We start from the raw sequence: 19838 nt of genomic DNA on the forward strand, positions 1-19838 counted from the left end.
ACACATTTACTACACTTAGCTACCTACCATACATGCAGCCCTCTTTAGAACAGCTCTTGTGAGCTTGGTTGGATGTTGGGTAGATCAGCTTCAGCCCTTATTTTCTGCACACTTTTTATACCAATCATCTGCATGGAATCAATACATAAAGGTAAGGATAAGACACATTGCCTTTTCCCTGTGTTCTCTGCCCCCTCCATCATAGGTTGAAGACCACTACTAAACTATATTTTAGGTGAGGTGTTTTTTTTAACATATGTTTTCACTAATTTTCAATCGATGTAGTTTAAATAGCATAACTGGTTGCAGGGAGTTCATTAAGTAAGTAGGTTTGTATGCGTACATACTCTATTGTGAAACAAAATATACGTATATAGGCAAAACAAGTAACTGAACTCTTTGGAATTACCTGGTTTCGTGCATTCACATTTTATGAACAATTAAAATGATTGGATCTACATCTAAGTCACGTATAGACAATCGCCATTAAACATGCACAGTGTTGGTAGAAAAAGTTAGTGAATTTAATTGGATTTAAACTCCTTTGACAGTAATAACTTCAAGCAAGTGTTTTTGGTAGCTGCAGACCTGCACAATGTTCAAAAGGAATTTTAAACCTTACTGATCTGCTTAAGCTTAGCCATATTCCTAGGTTGTCTGACTGGGGCACTCCAAAAGGCAATGCCCTGCTGCATTACACAACTTCTACTTCTAGGTTAATAAGCTTGGAAATTCATCTTCCTCTTAATAATTGGAAACTGTTCATAGTCGCCGCACAGTTCCATGTTTTTTTTCAGCTGTGTTCCGGTCAGGCGCATGGAACATTTCTGGGCATGTAGAGTCCCCAAAGCAGGCTAGTCCATGGGAGTCTGGTTAGGGCAGGCCAGGTGGGGATTTCTGGTTACCCTGTGCCCCTAATCTCCATAGGGTGACTTACCTAAGAGGGAAACGACCAAGCAGGCAAGGAGTTTCCCCAGGAATCCATCAGTGCCCCCTCCCAAACTCAAACCTATCCCCATGTGTCCTCAGCCTCAAGGGGTTATTGTGAGACGAAAAACAGAAAAAAATCTTTTGTTTTTTTCACTTGTCCACTTTTTTATGCTAAATGACAGTGTACAGAAATGGTTTCAGAGGGAAAAGCCTGAAAAAGTAATACTCACTGGCCATGTTATAAGGTACCCCTGTTTGATTGCTTGTTCACATGGCAGCAACTCAATGCATTTAGGCATGTAGACGTGTTGAGGACAACTTGCTGAAGTTCGAACCGACCATCAGAATGGGGAATGGGTTATTTCAGTGACTTTGAACGTGACATGGTTGTTGATGCCGGATGGGCTGGTCTGAGTATTTCAGAAACTGCTGATCTACTGAGATTTTCACGCACAACCATCTCTAGGATTTACAGAGAACAGTTGCGTGGCCTTGTTGATGTCAGAGGAGAATGGGCAGACTGGAATCAAATAACCCCACATTACAACCAAGGTATGCAGAATACCATCTCTGAATGCACAGCATGTTGAACCTTGAAGCAGGTGGTCTCCAGCAGCAGAAGACACCATCGAGTGCCGCTCCTGTGAGCTAAGAACAGGAAACTGAGGCTACAATTCGCACAGGCTCACCAAAATTGGACAATGGAAGACTGGAAGAACGTTGCCTGGCCTCGCGAGTCTCAATTCCAGCAGGGACATTCAGATGGCAGGATCAGACTTTGGCGTAAACAACATGAAAGCATGGATCCATCCTGCCTTGTATCAATGGTTCAGGCTGGTGGTGTAATGGTGTGGCACACTTTGAGCCTTTTAGTACCAATTGATCATTGTTTAAACAAGACAGCCTACCTGAGTTTTGTTGCTGACCATGTCCATCCCTTTATGACCACAGTGTACCCTTCTTCTGATGGCTACTTCCAGCACCATGTCACAAAGCTCACATCATCTCAAACTGGTTTCTTGAACATGACAATGGGTTCACTGTACTCCAATGGCCTCCACAGTCACCAGATCTCAATCCAATAGAGCACCTTTGGGATGTGGTAGTATGGGAGATTTGCATCATGAATGTGCAGCCAACAAATCGGCAGCAACTGCATGATGCCATCATGTCCATATGGACCACAATCTCTGAGGAATGTTTTCCGGCGCTTTGTAGAAAGTAGGCCAAGAAGAATGAAGGCAGTTCTGAAGGCAAAAGGGGTCCGGTACTAGCAAGGTGTACCTAATAAAATGGCCAGTGAGTGTATATGGTTTGTGCGGGTACACTTAATGAGAGAGAGAAATTAAACTTTAAATGGTGTAAACTACCAGCATCCTTAAGTGAATAATGTTGTGCATGTACAGAGGTTACATGTGAGTGCAGCATACTGCTCACACAATGTGGCTAGAGCTATCTAATAAACTTTCCTAACTTCTCTTTAAGGAAAGGGGCATAGGAAATGTGGGAAACTGTGTGGCACTGTTTGCTGTGACAGGTATCAGCTAATTGGCTCTCCGTTGCTCAAAATAGTACTGAGCAGATAAATGAGGGCTTCCCGGGCTAGGCTATTTGCTATTTGAAACTTGAGGTTACCCCAATGGGTGTGTTCAATAAAGATATGAAAGATTATCCTTGTTTGTGTGTTTTTAGCTTAAACACATTGTGTTTTTCCATACTTGTGACACAGATGTATTTCAAATCCAATTTTATGAACAATTACAATATAGCTGATGTTCATGTTATATAATTGTAATTTTACAATTTTGTAGGTTGTATTATGTAAGAGGGGAATTGTTTTAAAAACATCCAGTTTAAAGAGACAGATTAGTGTCTCTGACACCCCTGTACTTTAACCCCTTAAGGACAGACTCTTTATTTTTTGTACCCTTTGTGACAAACATTTTAGCTGTGTTGCTGTTTAGCTGGAGTGAAATAATAATAAAATATAGTGAAAAATTGAAAGAAAATATTTTTTTCTCACTTTAATATGAAATATTTTACTCATGCACAAAACCTAACAAAAGAAAAAGGCTACATAGTATCTAGTATTTGTGCTGGGTTTAGAAATGCCCAGTGTGTTTATGTTTTTTGTGCAGGGTATAGGCAATAAGTACAAATGGGATTTTACTATATCAAAACCTTTGAAACCAAATCTGGTCATACTGTGCATTTTTTTACATGCTTTGAACTTTAGGTCTGAATATACAGCTCCTGGTATGTCTCACTGCCAAACATTATCCCAATATGTGTTCAGCAACATCTCCTGAGTACAGTGATACTACCCATGCATAGGTTTATTGGGTTGTTTGGGGGCTAAAAGATCACATTTGGGACATGTGCATCTCAGTTTTTCAACTTTTCAAATTTTTGCATCTGATCATCCTGCCCCTTCATCCTATTTGGGACATCTGTGAAGTTGGACAATTCATCTTACACTGTCAAACCATATATTTTTGAAAACTAGACAACCGAGGTACTAGACACTGTTTGGTGGTGCTGAATGCCTCGATTTCAAGGCAGCAACACCAGCTGAGTGAAGAAAGCGATAGTTGATATTTCTTTATGTTTGTTTAACCCCAGGAAGTGCCATGCAGTTGATGTCAATTTTCATCATGTGGTTATTATTCAAAAATGAAAAAATAAAATAAAACTAAAGCACATGTTCCTTCAGAGGAAGGCTTTCATCCAAAATGTTGATGGCTTTTCCAGTTTTCTATATGTGACTCTTTTTTGATTGTGTATCCTGTTTTGTTTTTGCATTAAACTGATTGGTCAATTGAGACCTGTATGCAATTATAGACTTATTTGACTATATTGGTTTTTGTATATTTTTGGAATAATAAAGTATTTTTATTATATCATACAGGATAATTTCAGGAAGCTCAGTAGAAGTTGTATAATGCAGGACATCCGCTTTTTGGAGTGGCCCAGTCAGAGCCCATACGTTAACCCAGGGCTTGACAAATTTGTTGTGAATCTAGGCGCCAGGTAAAAAAGTTAGGAGCCAGGATTTTTTTAAACTAACAGTTGATCTGGAGTGATCTGATCAGCCCACTTACTAAACTCACAGCGTTTGACCTGGAAGCACCCTGGACTTTCAGGTCAGTGCTGTTTTTTTATTTATTTATTTTTTGTTTTTTTAACTCTTTCGATGCTGATGTTCCATTGGAGCACAGCATTGACTGATATTTAGTCCCCACAAGCTTGTGGGGACAAATTTTAACCCCTGCAATGCCACAAATGTGTCATACACAATTGTGGCATTGAAGGGGTTAATGCTGCACTGTTGCTCTCTTGGAGCGATCAGGCAGTAGGGGGGTGTTGGGGCTGGTCTAGACCAAATAACTCTCTCCCCTGTCCCTGAAGCTGCCTCTGGCAGCTGGGACTCAATTGCTGGTCTATAGACCAGCCACTGCAGGGAGGGGAGTCTTTGATGACTGCTGTAGGCTTCCATGCCTACAGGAATCATCAAAGGGCTTATGGAGGCTCGTTTTTGCTGTTGCTGGTCTGCCTGGTCTGCAGACCACCAGCAGCAGAGCCCCGTGCAAAACGGGAATTAACCCCTAAATGCCGCGATCGCGGCATTGAAGGGGTTAATGCTGCACTGTCGCTCTCATGGAGCGATCAGGCAGCTGGGGGGTGTTGGGTCAGGTCCCCACACTGGTGTGGGGACCCAATCAACACACAACCCCCTTCCCTGAAGCTGCCTGTGGCAGCTGAAAACACGATTGCTGGTTTTGCAGCAACCGCGTTTTCAGCCTACAGAATCACTCCGTGGGAGTGATCTCAGGCTCGGGGGCGGGCTCTGAGTGGCTGTGCTGTCTGTCCAGACTCCTGGGCAGACAGCAGCAGCAGCGCCCCCGTGTGGTGACTCACAATTTTTTCTGGATGTAAGAGGCTGACAAAACCTAGGCGCCAGGACAAAATTCTCTGTCGCCATGGCGACCTGGCGCCTGGGATTTGTCGAGCCCTGCCATAAAGTGCCAGGCAGTTGGTGACAATTGATGTCAATTGTCATCATGTGGTTATTAATGGGTTTGCCTGACTGTTTGGAAAAACCTGACACTCCAGGGTATTTCAAATGCTGGTATTTTAACTCTTTGCATGCACACATTTTACCACCAGCCTTTTTCAAAGTTTGCAGTAGTGTTTTTTTTTGTGTGTATTTTTCCAACGCACATTGTACTTCAAGTATGAATTTACAGCTCCTGGTATATGTCACTGTTCCACAACAGCCCAATATGTGTTCAGCATCTCCCGAGTACAGTGACACCCCACATGTATGGGTATGTCGGGTTGTTTGGGGGCTAAAAGGGGCGTGTGACCAATTAGAAATTAGACATGTGGTCATCCTTCCCCCAGTGTTAATTTGGACATTGTTAAAGCCGGCCAATTCAGTTTACCCCATCAAATCATACATTTTTTAAAAGTAGACACCCCATGGGCATTTAACATGCCAGTATTTTAACTCTTTCCATGAGAAGATAAAGTGCTAATTTTAGGACTTGCTCATAAAAATATTATAAATATAATTTATTTTTTTACATGGAAAGAGGGGTGCCACCACGCCGGCACCCCTCCAGAGACGGACAGTAATGTCTGCCGCTAGAGGAGCAGGCTCGGTTGGGGAGATCAAGGCTCTCCCTCTAAGTCAATCAAGGGAGCAGGAGGCCTGTTAATGCAGACCTCCGATACTGCTCCCTTGCGATGCTGATGCAACTGATTTGATGTCATATCCCAGCGCACAATACTGAAGCCACGCCCACTGCCTTCCGCACTCACTGCACCGGAAGGAGAGGACACAGAAGAAGAGCCAAGAGGAAGAACGAAGAGGAGGAGGAAAAGTGACAGTGACAGAGAAAAGGTCATTCAGTGAGAGTGGATTAGTAAGTGTGTGAGAGTGATGGGTGTTATGCTGTAGTTTATGCTGAATGTTTGTGAATGAGTGTGTGTGTGATAGCATGGATGTGTAAGTGTGTGTGTGGAGGGGGTAGCATGGCATAGGGAGGCTGTAATCACATTCCTATCATGCCCAGGTTCCAGCATGTACTGGCTGCCTGGGCATGATAGGAGTGTGATTGCTGTTTATATATATAATTTTGGTGTGTTAACCACACTTTTATTAAAAGTAAGTAACACACCAAAATAGGACAGAAAAATTAAATAACAATATTAATATATATATATATATATAATTGCTAACATCAATTGGCTGACTTAGCATGATAGGAGTATGATTGGTAGTTTGGCTTAGTATATAATGATAGGGCTTATGCTGCATTATTGTCAACGTCTGACACTGTGAATGTGTGCCTCTGTATATAGTGATAGGTGTTATGTTGTACCCCCGTCAATGTTTGCCTCAGTATATAGTGATAGGTGTTATGCTGTACCACCTGTCAGTGCATGCCTCAGTAAATAGTGACACATGTTATGCTGTACCACTGTCAATGTTTGCCTCAGTATATAGTGATAGGTGTTATGCTGTACCACCCGTCAGTGCATGCCTCAGTATATAGTGACACATGTTATGCTGTACCACTGTCAATATTTGCCTCAGTATATAGTAATAGGTGTTATGCTGCATCACCGTCAATGCGTGCCTCAGTATATAACGATAACCGTTATGCTGTACTACCGCCAACGCTTGCCTCAGTATATAATGATAACAGTTATGCTGTACCAACGTCAATGTTTGCCTCAGTATATAATGATAACAGTTATGCTGTACCAACGTCAATGTTTGCCTCACTATATAATGATAGCAGTTATGCTGTACCAATGTCAATGTTTGCCTCAGTATATAATGATAGGTGTTATGCTGTACCCCCGTCAATGTCGGCCTCAGTATGTAATGATAACAGTTATGTTGAACCCCCGTCAAGGTCTGCCTCAGTATGTAATGATAACAGTTATGTTGAACCCCGTCAAGGTCTGCCTCTGGTATGTACAAGGTGTCGGTCAGTCTGTGTGGCTTAAGAGAGCTCTTAGGGGAATTATGGTAGGCTGGCCACTGCTGGTAAGGTTCAACACTGTTGCAATTTCCATTTGTAGATAATGTCTCTCACAGCTCTATGAGCTTTTTAACCCTTTCCAGACTGATAGATGTCAATGATTTTATTTCTCATCTGGTCTTTAATATCTGTAGATTGCAGCATCATGTGCTGCTTTTTTACATCTTTTTGCCTACTTCATTTAAAAACAGCATTTATGCAGAATCTCCCACGCATTTGCAAAATGGACAAAAATTAAAGGGACCACACAGCTATCTTATGCATTAAAGTGAGCTCATCTTTGATATGGGTAATTATTTGGATATATGGATTATTTATGGTTATATATACATTATTTGTGTTAATATCAATTAAATTAAAGAAATGAATTCTTATTTGTGATGTTAAGTGGATGTTTTCAAATAAACCTGCAGCAGAATTTTTTACCACCAAAACCTTTGTGTGTGCTGTCTTTATTACAGCTATTTGACGTTTATTAATAGGTGATACATGTAATACTTATTCGCGGTGGCTTTTAATCCACCCAGACGGTTCGCCCAATCACATACAGTCACAGCACACAGCTCAAGCAGAGGCTCGTTCTACTATTTTACCGCTAGGTGGCGCCATGATTCTTGTACGCAGTCGCTGCAGCTCTCCTGGGTTCCTCTTGCCTGCACAGCAAGTGAAACATAAACAGGAAAAGCAAAGTAGAGGGAGGCGGTGCTTTTAAAGCGACACAAGCCCTTGGAGAGCTGCATGCTGTTATAGACCGCTAATTCGCGGGCGTGTCACGTGACCGGGACCTGCTAGGGGGGCTGTTTGAGGAGCCTTGTAGACAGTTTCCACGCAGCTTGACACTTGTCGGGTGGTTTTTCTCTGCAGCTGCCAGCACCACCCTGCGCAGCTCTTCACCTTTAGCTTTCCCGCTCTCAATCTGTCCCTCGCTTCACCGGTTGCTCACCTGGCACAATGTGTGTACTCTGATTTATGTCACGGGTTGAAGTATATGGGTTTCTATTCAAACATCCCCCTATTTTCTGCTGACTTCCCTGTAACGCCCCTCACCATCCTTTACATTGTATTGCGTTGCGTTGCGTTGTGTTGTGTTGTGTTTGCCGACCTTTATTTCCTGTGTACGCTCTTAACCTCTCATGTCTCCAGCCTGGGCTCCGCTCCCCTGTGTTTATCACCGTATCCACCAGCAGTGATTGAGCAAGCATTTCCCCCTCCCTGTGCTCCCTCCTCTCTGCAGGCTGGACTCCCTAACTCAGTCGGTCATGCTGTTGCTGGCCGCTGCCTTCATAGTGGCCTTCGTGCTACTCCTGTACATGGTTTCTCCGCTCATCAGCCCCAAACCTCTGAAACTAGCAGGGGCACATGTGGTGGTGAGTCCCCCCTCTGTGTTTGTTTACTCTGGTGTATATTCCTTGGACTGTCTAGTTTCTGTACCGTATTCAGATGGGAAGCCCATGGTAGAGGTTTAGATACCTGCTTCACACACCCCTCAGCGCTTTGATGGCTTTGATGACCTGACCTAGGTGCTGTAAAGGTCATTTGGCTGTGCTCATCTGGAGATAGCCTTACAATAATGTATTATTAATGATGATTATTACCGCAGGGGTTAAATCCGCTATAATAGTTCAACTAATTAATAAGTAGCTTGATAAAAAACCTGCCTTCTTACTGCCCTTAGTACTGTGTTAAAATGTTGCCACATACACTGTTTACATGTGAAATGCCACTAGAGCTTTTTTGCCCAAACTTGTTCCTGAAGGTGATTGACCCTTACAAAGTTATTGGATGTACTGTACGTATGTCTTTGTTTACACTTTGTGTATGTGTTCATATTAGATACATTTTTATTTTTCTTAGGTGACGGGTGGATCAAGTGGCATTGGCAAATGTATCGCTATTGAATGCTTCAAACAAGGTGCTTTTATAACGCTGGTTGCTCGGGATGAGGTGAGATTTTAAGGCTGTTCTGTGTATTTAAATTGATTGCAGTTTGAAGGGCTGTGTTATGAGAAAATGGAGATAAGAAAAAAATAAAAAAACATACGTCTTTGCTGCCTCTGGGGTCTTGTCTTCAGATGCAATCAAAGGACTGCTCAAGAAATGTTGAGTATTCCTTTAATCATTTTTAGCACGAATTTTTGACTATAAAACAGTTGTAAAAAGAAAATTGTCAGCCTTGTTACATTGGGTAAATAAGTGGTAGTTTTATGTCAACGGTGAAAAGTGAATTTAAAAACTGTTAAATCCAATAATAATTGGTTAATGGGCCACATTTCTGCATTTGTACATAATAGTTGTGACTTCTCGATTACATAAGGCTTTTGTGATACACATACCTTGTGTTGCAAAAGTATTGCCCCCTTTGCATTTTTCCTGCATTACAACCTGGAATTAAAATGGATTTTTATTTGGATTTCATTTAATAGACATACACAAAATAGTCCAAATTGGTGAAATGCGGAAAATAACTTTTAAATAGAACTCTAAAAAATGGGAAAAAAAGTTGTGTGTGTATATGTATTAACCTCCTTTGCTATGAAGTCGCTAAGTAAGATCTGGTGCAACCAATTACCTTCAGAAGTCGCATAATTAGTTAAATATCCCCAACTTTGAACATCCCACGGAGCAACATTAAATCCATTATCGAGAAATGGAAAGAATATTGCACCGTAACAAACCCGGGCCATATGCAAAACTTCACGGACCAGGCAAGGTGGGTGTTAATCAGGGAACCAACAAAGAGACCAACGATAACTCTGAAGGAGCTGCAAAGCTCCACAACAGAGATTGGAGTGTCTGTCCATAGGACCACCTCTAAGTTGTCGCTCCACATACAGAAGAGTAAAGCCATTGCTTAAAGAAAAAACACCTTTGTTGCTTGCCGAAAAGCATGTGGGAGACTCCCCAAGCATATGGAAGAGGGTACCCTGGTCCGATGAGACTAAAATTGAGCTTTTTGGGCATCAAGAAAATCACTGGTGCAGACCTAACACCCCGAGAACATCGTCAGGGACTGAGAAACTGGTCAGAATTGAAGGAATGATGGATGGAGCTAAATACAGAGAAATTATTGGAGGAAACCTATTTGTCTTCCAGAGACTTGAGGGACAAAGGTCTACCTTTCAGTAGGACAATGACCCTAAGCATACTGCTAAAGCAACACTCGTGTAGTTTAAGGAAAAACATTAAAATGTCTTAGAATGCCCTAGTCAAATTGAGAATCTGTGTTATGACTTAAAGATTGCTGTTCACCAGAGGAACCCATCCAACTTAAAGGGGCTGGAGGAGTTTTTCCTGCTAGATGGCTAGATGTGCCAAGCTTATAGAGACGTACCCCAAGATACTTGCTTGCGAATAATTGCTGGAAAAAGTGGGTCTACACAGTATTGTATTGAGACTGTGTGTGTGTGTGTGTGTGGGGGGGGTGAATAGTTAAACAAGCTCAAGTTTCTTTTTGTCTTGTTTCACAATAAAAATATTTTGTATCTTCACAGTGGTCAGCATGTTGTGTAAATTAAATTCCAGGTTTAATGCAACACAATAGGAAAAATGCCAAGGGGGTGAATACTTTTCCAAGGCACTGTATATTTGCCATAGTGAAAAAATTACCACATTATAGGCGATCGTACCGTTGGGTAAAGTGCAGTGGTTTACATTCGATAGTCAAAAATGGCAGATGTGCAGACTTTGCGGTACTAGAGAGGTGATGTAGCTCTTGAGTTTGCCCCGATGTAGCTTGAAATTAGATCTAAAACGGATTCACACCTACACATTGCCTCACTGAGAACTGAATTGCTCTATAACAAGCTTGTTTTATGTTTCCCCACTGGTAGCTATTACCGTATTGGCCCGAATATAGGCCGCACTTTTTTCCCCCACTTTAAGACTTTAAAGTGGGGGTGCGGCCTATATTCGGGGTCTAGCGCCCGACGCCCGGGACATGCAGTCCCGGGCGCCGGGCAGGCAGCGGGGTTAGGATACAGATCCCCCGCGGCGGTGCAGGGGACCCGTATCCTACTCTCTGAAACGCTCAGACAGCCTCCCCTGCCAGCACTTCCCACGGGGGGAGTACCGGCACGGGAGGTTGTCTAAGCGCATCGCACGGACGTGCAGCGGCGATGCGCCGTTGCCGGTGAACGTCCGCACAATGCATTTTAACCCCCCCCCGACTTACCAGGGCAGACTCCCGGGTGTCTTGCAGGGCCAGCGTAAGACACCTACGTAATACGCGTATACAACTTCCGGTGCCGGCACTTCCCGCCGGCACCGGGAGTTGTATACACGATGTGCATAGATGTCCTCCTCCGGCCCCGTAAGACACCCGGGAGTCTACTCTGGTAAGTTGGGGGGGGGGACAGAGTGGCAGCATATCTCGGGGGGGGGGAGAGGACAGAGTGGCAGCATATCTCGGGGAGGGAGGACAGTGGTAGCATATCTCGGGGGGAGCAGTGGCAGCATATCTCGGGGGGGGGGGACAGAGTGGCAGCATGTTTTTTGGTGCTTTTTTAAAGAAAAAAAAAACTTTTTCTTTAAAAAAGCACCAAACTTTTAGGGTGCGGCCTATATACGGGGGCGGCCTATATCCGAGCCAATACGGTATATATGTAATATTTTTGTAAACTGCAAGCATTTAGTTGTAAAGCATATTAATGCTAGAGGCGGAAGCGTTAATGTTAATAACAAACATGCAGACTGAACTTGCTCTCCAGACAACGCATTAGCCTGAATTGGCTCCCTCAATGGGTATATAAATTTCACACCGTTCTTTGGTAGTTTAGATTAGGAATGCGAGTACATCCAGTGGCTTGTTTTGAGACTTTCCTGCTCATTATGCTAGATTTAAACAGTAATTTACAAGTATTTATCACATTGGCTGGAATATGACCCCTTTTTAAAAGTCATACAAATCACACATTTCTAGTAGCTCTTTGGCCATGTCATTGTTGATTGTCAGCTTAATTCCCCATTGTTGGCTTCATTGCCCTGTTTTTGAATTGCTGTTGATAGTGCTGCGCTATCCAATCCAGTGGGAACTCTTTGAGCCCCCCCATAGGGCTTTTCATGTGATTTAGATCAGTGATGGAATAACTTTAAATTTAGTTTGCTTTTCCAGTTCAAGTATGAAAAGGTATTTCTCAGAAGTAGTTAGTTTCTCCCTTATTTACTAATCTCTACACCAAGGTGTGCTTTACCGAACAATAGATCATGTTACTATTGTATTAAATGTTGAACCAAGCTGCTAGTAGAAATAGTAGTAGTTTTGTGGTTTAGAAAAAGTTTACTGCCTATTTAACCGGTGTCCTGCATCACATTTTTTTCTTTTTATCATTAATTTATGTGTGATTATTAACAGCTAATCTGCTGTTCATCCTTTAAACGAGTAGTGGATGTGCTGGCTGGGAAGGTAGCAATACTGAATGAGCTGTATAATGTGGCATTGTTGGTACAGTTGTTTCTGGACTTCACCCTGTGTAAATAACAGCTGTATTGAACTCTGGTTCAGGGGCTTGATTGACAGCCAAAATACATTAGTCTAGCGATGCGCAGATATATATCTGTACCTCATTTCAGCATTTGATTAAAATGTTTACTTATTAATTGCAGAGCAAGTTGGTGCAGGCCAAGAAAGAAATTGAAAAACATGCAATAAATGATAAACAGGTAAGGACACTATTTACACTGTAGTTTCACTGCATCATATTGGTGCTGAGCCTTGTGTTAATGGTGCGAACGAGGGAGATTGATTGCTGTCAATTGTGTCTGTGCGCATTGTATGAATGCCTGGGAGTGGTGCAAGTTGAGTTCAAGACATGAAATCGGATAATATGGCCTCTACTGTCAATCTCAACTTGCACAAGGTTAAAATGTTAAACTAGATACGTGTAAATCGCAAACTATAGGTAGTTTAGGGGAATTCTGCAGAATTGCCACCACCACAGGGTGGGGATCTGTTCAAGCAGGTAATCGGTGACAGTAATAGTTGGACCATGGAAGAGGGCTGCTGCAATTAAGCACTTTAATCTTGTTTAGAAAAATACATGTTAAAGGACTCTGAGTACTTTAAAGCATTCTTCAGCAGGCTTATCAGCAACAGTAAACTGTCCACTTAATGAATATACTATATAATAAATTACATATTGATGACAGCTGCATCAACGCTTTAACATATACACCAATCGGCATAGTAGTACGGAAAGGCAAGAGGTCTGCCTTTGGTGATGTTCGGGTCTAGGATGGAAATTTTTTTATATTTTAACATATTGTTTCCTTCTCATTGCAAGGTTGTGCTGTGTATATCAGTTGATGTTTCTAAAGACTACAGACAAGTAGAAAATGTCATAAAGCAGGTGAGAACCAAAGCTTACATATTGGTTCATGATTACATAGTTGCATAGTGACTGTATTGTTATATTAACTGAACAGCGCATCAGCGAATCTGAACTATTCAGAGTAATGCCAAGTACGGAAACGCAAGTTTTAACTAGGATTCTTACACCTCCCCCTCAAACAATGCGGGATCTCCTCACATGAACTTGGGTGGGTTGGTTTAGTATCTTGGGTAACTGTCTGGTTCTCTTCTGCTGATGTACATCAGTATGTTGGGGCTTTCAGCAACATATACTGAGGGTGAAGTTTATTTCCAAAGGGTAGATACCTGGAATAGATTTCCAGTGGAAGTAGTACAGTCAAGCACAATAAGGCCTTAAAGTTTGAGATGTGCATAAAGATATCCCGAAGAATTAATTAGCAGACATGATTGAGAATGTCAGACCAGGCAGGCCAATTGTTTCTTGTGCAGAAGGCCAGATTTTATTTTCTTAGATGTCTCAACAAATAACTGTACAATTATTATGTATGTCTTCCTGTTATGGTCTGTGTGCTTATACCCCTTATTAAGTTGTTGATTTAAGCAGCATTTTTTTAAGTGTAGGGTGAGACAACTTAGTACAGGGGATTGATTAGATACTACAAGCTGTATTGGAACTTCATACATGGTGAGCGTTTAAACAAATCGAAGGCAGTTACACTGCTTGAAAAACAAGTTACAGATGAATTTCATGAAATCTGGTTTTTAAATGGTCTATGAAAACATCTGGTAATTTTACTTCATTTGTACTGTATTCTGTTAAAACCAATGAAAGAAAACCAATTGCAGCTTCTTGATGTGTTATTTCCTTATTTGGAGGAAAATGCTCCAGTTTGGGAACAGGGTCTAGTCAGTGAGATAATTTATTGTCTGTATCGCTCTTCTTTGTAGGCTCAGGAAAAGCTTGGTCCTGTTGATATGTTGGTGAACTGCGCAGGAACAGCAATAGCTGGAAACTTTGAGGAAATAGAAATTGATCGTTTCGCAGTAAGTTTTTAAGCCTGTTTCAAACAAAGGCGTTGTTGGCAAGTTCAAGCAAATATAATAAATGGTTTAATACATGGGGAGAAAAAAAGGTTTGGGGAATTTGTATTCAATGAGTGCTCCATCTCAGGAATGGGAATGCCTTTTTTGCTCTGTGGGCTCTGCATAAAATACTCTACCCTTTTTGAGCTTGAGAGTTTATAAGTCTAACTACAAAATCATATTAATGCCTATTATTAAATGTACCTAAAGTGAGGCTGTATCAAAGACTTTGGAAGTGCCCTGTACTCTCACGATAAATTGGTACATTAGTGTTCTAATTGTCAATGTTTTGTGCTATTTAAACATGTATATTTAATTAAAAGACGAGGAGTATATAAGAAGAAACACGATTGTTTATTTCAGTGTAAATGAAATAATTAAAACAAAGGGAATAATTCAACAGAAAACTCATGAGTGCAAAGTAACTTAGTCTCGGTTAACTGATGGGGGAATCTCATATTTTTAAGGTCCCTTAATGATGCATTTGTAATCTCTATTATATTAATATCTATTTTCATTTATGCTATTTAATTAGCCAACATGTTTGGAGTTCTGTGTAAAGAAGCTCCCTTTTTGTTTTTGTAAGTTGAATTTCCTACTTGTTTGTTTATCCATTGTATAGCGCTGAGGAATATGATGGCGCTTTATAAAACGATAACAAAAAAGATACACCTTCCAGTGTGACTCCTTCCCTTACTCAGAACCTTCCAATGTATCAAGCTCAAGACTCTTGTGTTTATGCAAATGTAATGGAGATCAGGTATCCAGGCCTGCATCTGTTTTTGCCGTTTACCTCGAGTGTTATTGGTAGCTGTATTTGGCCCAAAACTGTATTTTTCTGTCTGCAGAGACTGATGGAGGTTAATTACTTAGGCAGCGTATATCCCAGCAGAGCAGTCATTTCAACTATGAAGGAACGAAGAATGGGGCGTATAGTATTTATCTCCTCGCAAGCTGGACAACTTGGATTATTTGGCTATACAGCTTACTCTCCAACCAAGTTTGCGCTCCGTGGACTGGCAGAAGCTTTGCAAATGGAGGTAGGATTCAATCTGAAGCTGGTTTTTGTTTTGTTTAGTACTGAATCCATTATTTCTACTGAATATTTAACCCCTTAAGGACAATGGGCAGTCCCAAAACCCATTGAAAACCATGCATTTTGAGAAAGCCAAGGCTGTTCCTAGACCAAATTGCTTCCCGGGCAAGAATGCTCCAACCTCAAATGCAGGTTCCACATGAGTTAGTGGGCATATTTTTTACCTGTTTTAGGCTAGGTTTCCACTTGGTTTTTTTTTGGCTAAAAACGCCAATAGCGCCACCTGGCGTTTTTTTTTAGTGAATAAACGCTGCAGATGTTAGCTGTTCTTCAATAGGAAATCGCACAATGCCATATCCACTTGGCGTTTTTTTGTTTGGCGTTTTTTCAGTCCTCTTTGGCGTTTTTTTGCTTTTTTGGGCTCTGTGGCAGTTTTTCAAAATCGCAGCATGTTGACACTCTGGCGTTTTTTGCAAGGAAATCTTGGCGTTTTTCTCCAATAGAAGTCTATGGGAGAGAAAAAACGCCATGAAAAAGCCATGTGGGTTTTTTGCCTTGGCGTTTTTTATGGCGTTTTTTTCCACAGTTACAATGCAGAGGATGGACCCAGTATCTGTGTCTCCTACGAGAAATAAAGCATGCCTTACAAACCACAGAAAAGAGACAAAAGGCTCCGCCGGGCCGTGTTTAAGTAGAACTCTACCAAGTAAATGCCATTTATCCTAATCCCTTTTAGCTGGGTGAAACTTCTAACTTGTAAAGGCTGGAAAAACTGCCTAAGGTCAAAAAAAGCAATTTCCACAGAAAAGGCTAAAACTGCGCCAGAAAAAAATGCAGTGGCAGTTTTCTTGGCGTTTTTCATCAAGAAAAAAACGCAGGACAAAAACCCAAGTGGAAACCTAGCCTTATGCACACATTGTGATTTCTAGAACACTGCGAGAGCCTTTAAAAGAATGGACATCAGGAGAGGAAAGAGGACCATAGGAATTTAGGGCCAAAAAATCATTGGCTTCATTGAGTAGTAGAGTGCCAGGGAAGTTGTGACTTCATCTGCATCAGTTTAACGTATATACCAAGGTTCTGCAGCAGCTTGACATAGATAACTTGCAGTGTATCAGTCAGATTTACAAATGCCATGGCGCACTGTTATCCTCTAAGTGCAAAAACCATTTTAACCCTTTAAGGTATCTGGTATCCACTGTTTAGATAAATGTGGAGCCAGTAAATGGATCTGATCAGTGTTCTGTATGAGTCTGTCTTGTTGGCTCCATACTGGAACCACACACTTTCTATCCTGAAACTAGAAATTGTAGGTTTGGCCAGAGAAGCTGATATCCAGCAATACGGCTTTACTATAAACTTTATTTACACAGGTTTAGGTATATAGTTACGTGTATGTCTCACCTTTTTTATATAATATTTAGTATGTATTTTTCTCTATATAAATTATTCGTACAGGTGAAGCCTTATAACATTTACGTGACGGTTGCTTATCCTCCTGACACGGACACACCAGGATTTGCTGAAGAAAACAAATCAAAGGTAATGTTTTCGTGTATGGATGGTTGGAAGTTCAGTTTTAGAAAGATTACGTTTCAGGTAGCACTGTGACATCCATGAAGAAATGGCAAACAAGCAGTTGGTAATATGGGGCATGAGAGATCAGGCATATTATGTGTCGCCTTAAAAAAAAAAAAACCAAAAAAAAAAACCTAGTTGCTATACTACTAATGTACACAGTTCTGTATTTGGTGAGCAGATGGAGGCTTTTGGGGGGACATGGGGCACCATACTGATGTCTATCTTATACAGTTTTCTTTTATGAATAATTTTGTCGGTCTGTTTTTATTTTGAAGCCTTTGGAGACCAAACTGATTTCAGAATCATCAAGCCTTTGCCAAGCAGATCAAGTGGCCACAGCGATAGTTAAAGATGCCATAGTAAGTATTTGTGTATTTTACAGAAAACTAACCCAGTTTACCGTTATTATAATTGTATCCTATTGTTACAATTCTTTACTGGGTTGTTACTTGGGCTGACATGGCTATTTGTCCTTCCAGAGTTCAGTAACGTTAAAGTAAAGTTTGGGATAGTTTTATGCCTATCCATGCATGTTTAATTCCCCTTACACTATTAACCTTTACCACTTTTGATGAGACGATTGTTTGTCTACTACCCTATCTCCAATGTAAAAAAGCAGTGTCTGACTTGAAAGCAGCATTTGTTTACTTCCCTGGTGGAGTTGTGACTTTAGTTTTCTGCTCATGCGTGCGCAACAATAGGACTGTATTTTTTTTCTCTTTAGTATTGCATTGTTGTATTTTAATATCTTTGTGCCTTTTTTATAGCAAGGTAACTTCAACAGCTCAATTGGCTCTGATGGCTATATGCTGTCATCTCTGACATGCGGTATGTCTCCGGTCACCACCATCACAGAGGGGCTTCAACAGGTAGGGCGCCTTAATGACAAACCACATTATGATTATATGCATGGGCACTGGTTACTGAAAACTCCTGTCCTAAAGGGCAGTCGGCTGTCACAATGCTACTTAAGAGACTCTGTGTCCTTCTGCAGAGGTCATCGCTGACTGAATAGAGGATAATGATATCTCTCTCCAGACAGCAGTCTTGTCACAGATTTGTAACTCTGCCATACATGTCCAACATTCTTTTGACAGCCTATCTATATTGAGAGAAGACTTTTTATGGTTGTCGCTAGTTAACAGATGTGAATGAAGGGTCAGGTAGAGAGGGTAAATTGTTTTATTTCTCCCTGCTACTGGATTCTGCAATCCACAGGGCCCTAGAACACAAATAACACCATTCCCTTCAAGATATTTAGAGGAAAATGATGTATTGGCTTGGTGCACACAACCTGCATTTTCATTAATCAAAATAACACTGGTTATGCAATAAAGCACACGTGTAATGTGAAATATTGTAGAATCAGGCATTTTCTCATTCTGTCCATTGCCACTAATACAGGTTTAATTAGGCTTAACTATGTCCACCTTTGTAAGAATGGGGGAAGTGGAATACTTTCTGTGTCCCTGGACGTATGCCCATAAAGGCCTCTGTCTCCAGAGGGGTGCATTGTCTTACTCTTGCATGGGTGCTGGTTGGTCTGATTTGCCCCATACATGTAAAAATTCAATGTAATTCCTTAGGCAGCCTAGGTTTCAACCTTTTTTATGGCATAAAATTGACTAATTTTAAGGGCCCTTATTTGTATATGGCTTCTGCTTAAAAATACACATTTTGTTATATTAGTTAAATTTAGGTAGAAGCTAAATTTTTTGTGTTGGTCTTGTTGTATAAAAACAAACTTAATTGACCCCAGCAAGTATTATATTTTTTTATTTCAGGTTGTCACCATGGGCCTTTTCCGCACAATTGCTTTGTTCTACCTGGGAAGTTTTGATAGTATTGTTCGTCGATGCATGATGCAGAAACAAAACTGCCTAAAAGTGGAAAAAACAGACTGATAGCCTTGGGTGCTGAGAACTATTTAAACTGCTTGCAGCTTTGAAAACAAATAACCTAAATATATAATTTTCCCATCACCCAGTTACTCTACACTTTCAGCATCTGTGAAAAAAAATATGAAGTGAGTGTTTCTATGCAAACTGTACTGATAGCACTTTAAAGTATGATTTTGTGTTGGTAAGACAGTAAGTATGGGATAAAAAGATGGATTTGTATACATTTTTTTTTTGTAAATTGTCATTAAAATGCCAATATAACATTTAAAATACACACTTTAATTGTTTATTTTGAGGTTAAAACACTATTTGCATATAAATAAAATATTTTGATGAGGTGCTCCTCACCTGTGTACTCGCCACTAGTCACTCTGCAGCCCAGTACATTACCGCTGCCACAAGTACATTATGACAGTGTCCTGTATTATGCGAACATTTCAAGATCTTCCCCATCAGGGAAGGCTTCCGTTTTGTGTTTATTTCCCCCTATTCTGAAAGGGTAATGTTGTCAAAGATTATAACCAAGGAGAGCTTGAGTCTGATAGAAGCTCCGTATGTAGATGTTATATAGGTATCTTTCAGACAGATGGGAATAGCTGGAGACCAAGTCCCCAGCATGTTCTCTTGTATACCATTAATCCCTCGTCTGATTTCCATTACCAAGGTAAAAAATGGGTGCTTAAAACTGATTCTTGAAGTAGTAAAGTAGCATCCGCAGCAATCTACAAATTGAGTAAATTTATGGTCGCATTTCAAGTTTGTATCATGTAGTTACCTTTAAAAATTGTGTTCTGGGTATTGATGACTGCTCGGTGCCTGTGCCTATTTCTAAATGTTTTGTATGCTACATTTACACCATAAAAGTAGTTCTGAATTCTTCAGTAACAGCAGAGGTAAACACGATGAAATGTGGAGCATAATTACAGCTCTACACTGAAGGAGAG

The 19838-nt window shown here is 40.9% G+C and overlaps 1 protein-coding gene across 2 annotated transcripts; it reads left to right on the plus strand.

The window, feature by feature from the left end:
• Positions 1-27: 27 nt before the first annotated feature.
• KDSR (3-ketodihydrosphingosine reductase) lies at positions 28-19164 on the plus strand. 2 transcript variants are annotated; one of them, XM_053467404.1, is made up of 11 exons: positions 28-151; positions 8221-8353; positions 8841-8930; positions 12588-12644; positions 13265-13330; positions 14242-14337; positions 15225-15416; positions 16871-16954; positions 17269-17352; positions 17761-17862; positions 18778-19164. In XM_053467404.1, the coding sequence occupies exons 2-11, from the start codon at positions 8246-8248 to the stop codon at positions 18895-18897; spliced, it is 999 nt and encodes a 332-aa protein (XP_053323379.1). In that variant the 5' UTR covers positions 28-151; positions 8221-8245; the 3' UTR covers positions 18898-19164. The 2 variants fall into 2 exon arrangements, with proteins under 2 accessions (XP_053323379.1, XP_053323378.1); XM_053467403.1 differs by lacking the exon at positions 28-151 and adding an exon at positions 7608-7939.
• Positions 19165-19838: the final 674 nt, after the last annotated feature.

Source organism: Spea bombifrons, chromosome 5 (assembly GCF_027358695.1).
Source record: "Spea bombifrons isolate aSpeBom1 chromosome 5, aSpeBom1.2.pri, whole genome shotgun sequence".
In the NCBI taxonomy this organism is placed as follows: Eukaryota; Metazoa; Chordata; class Amphibia; order Anura; family Pelobatidae; genus Spea; species Spea bombifrons.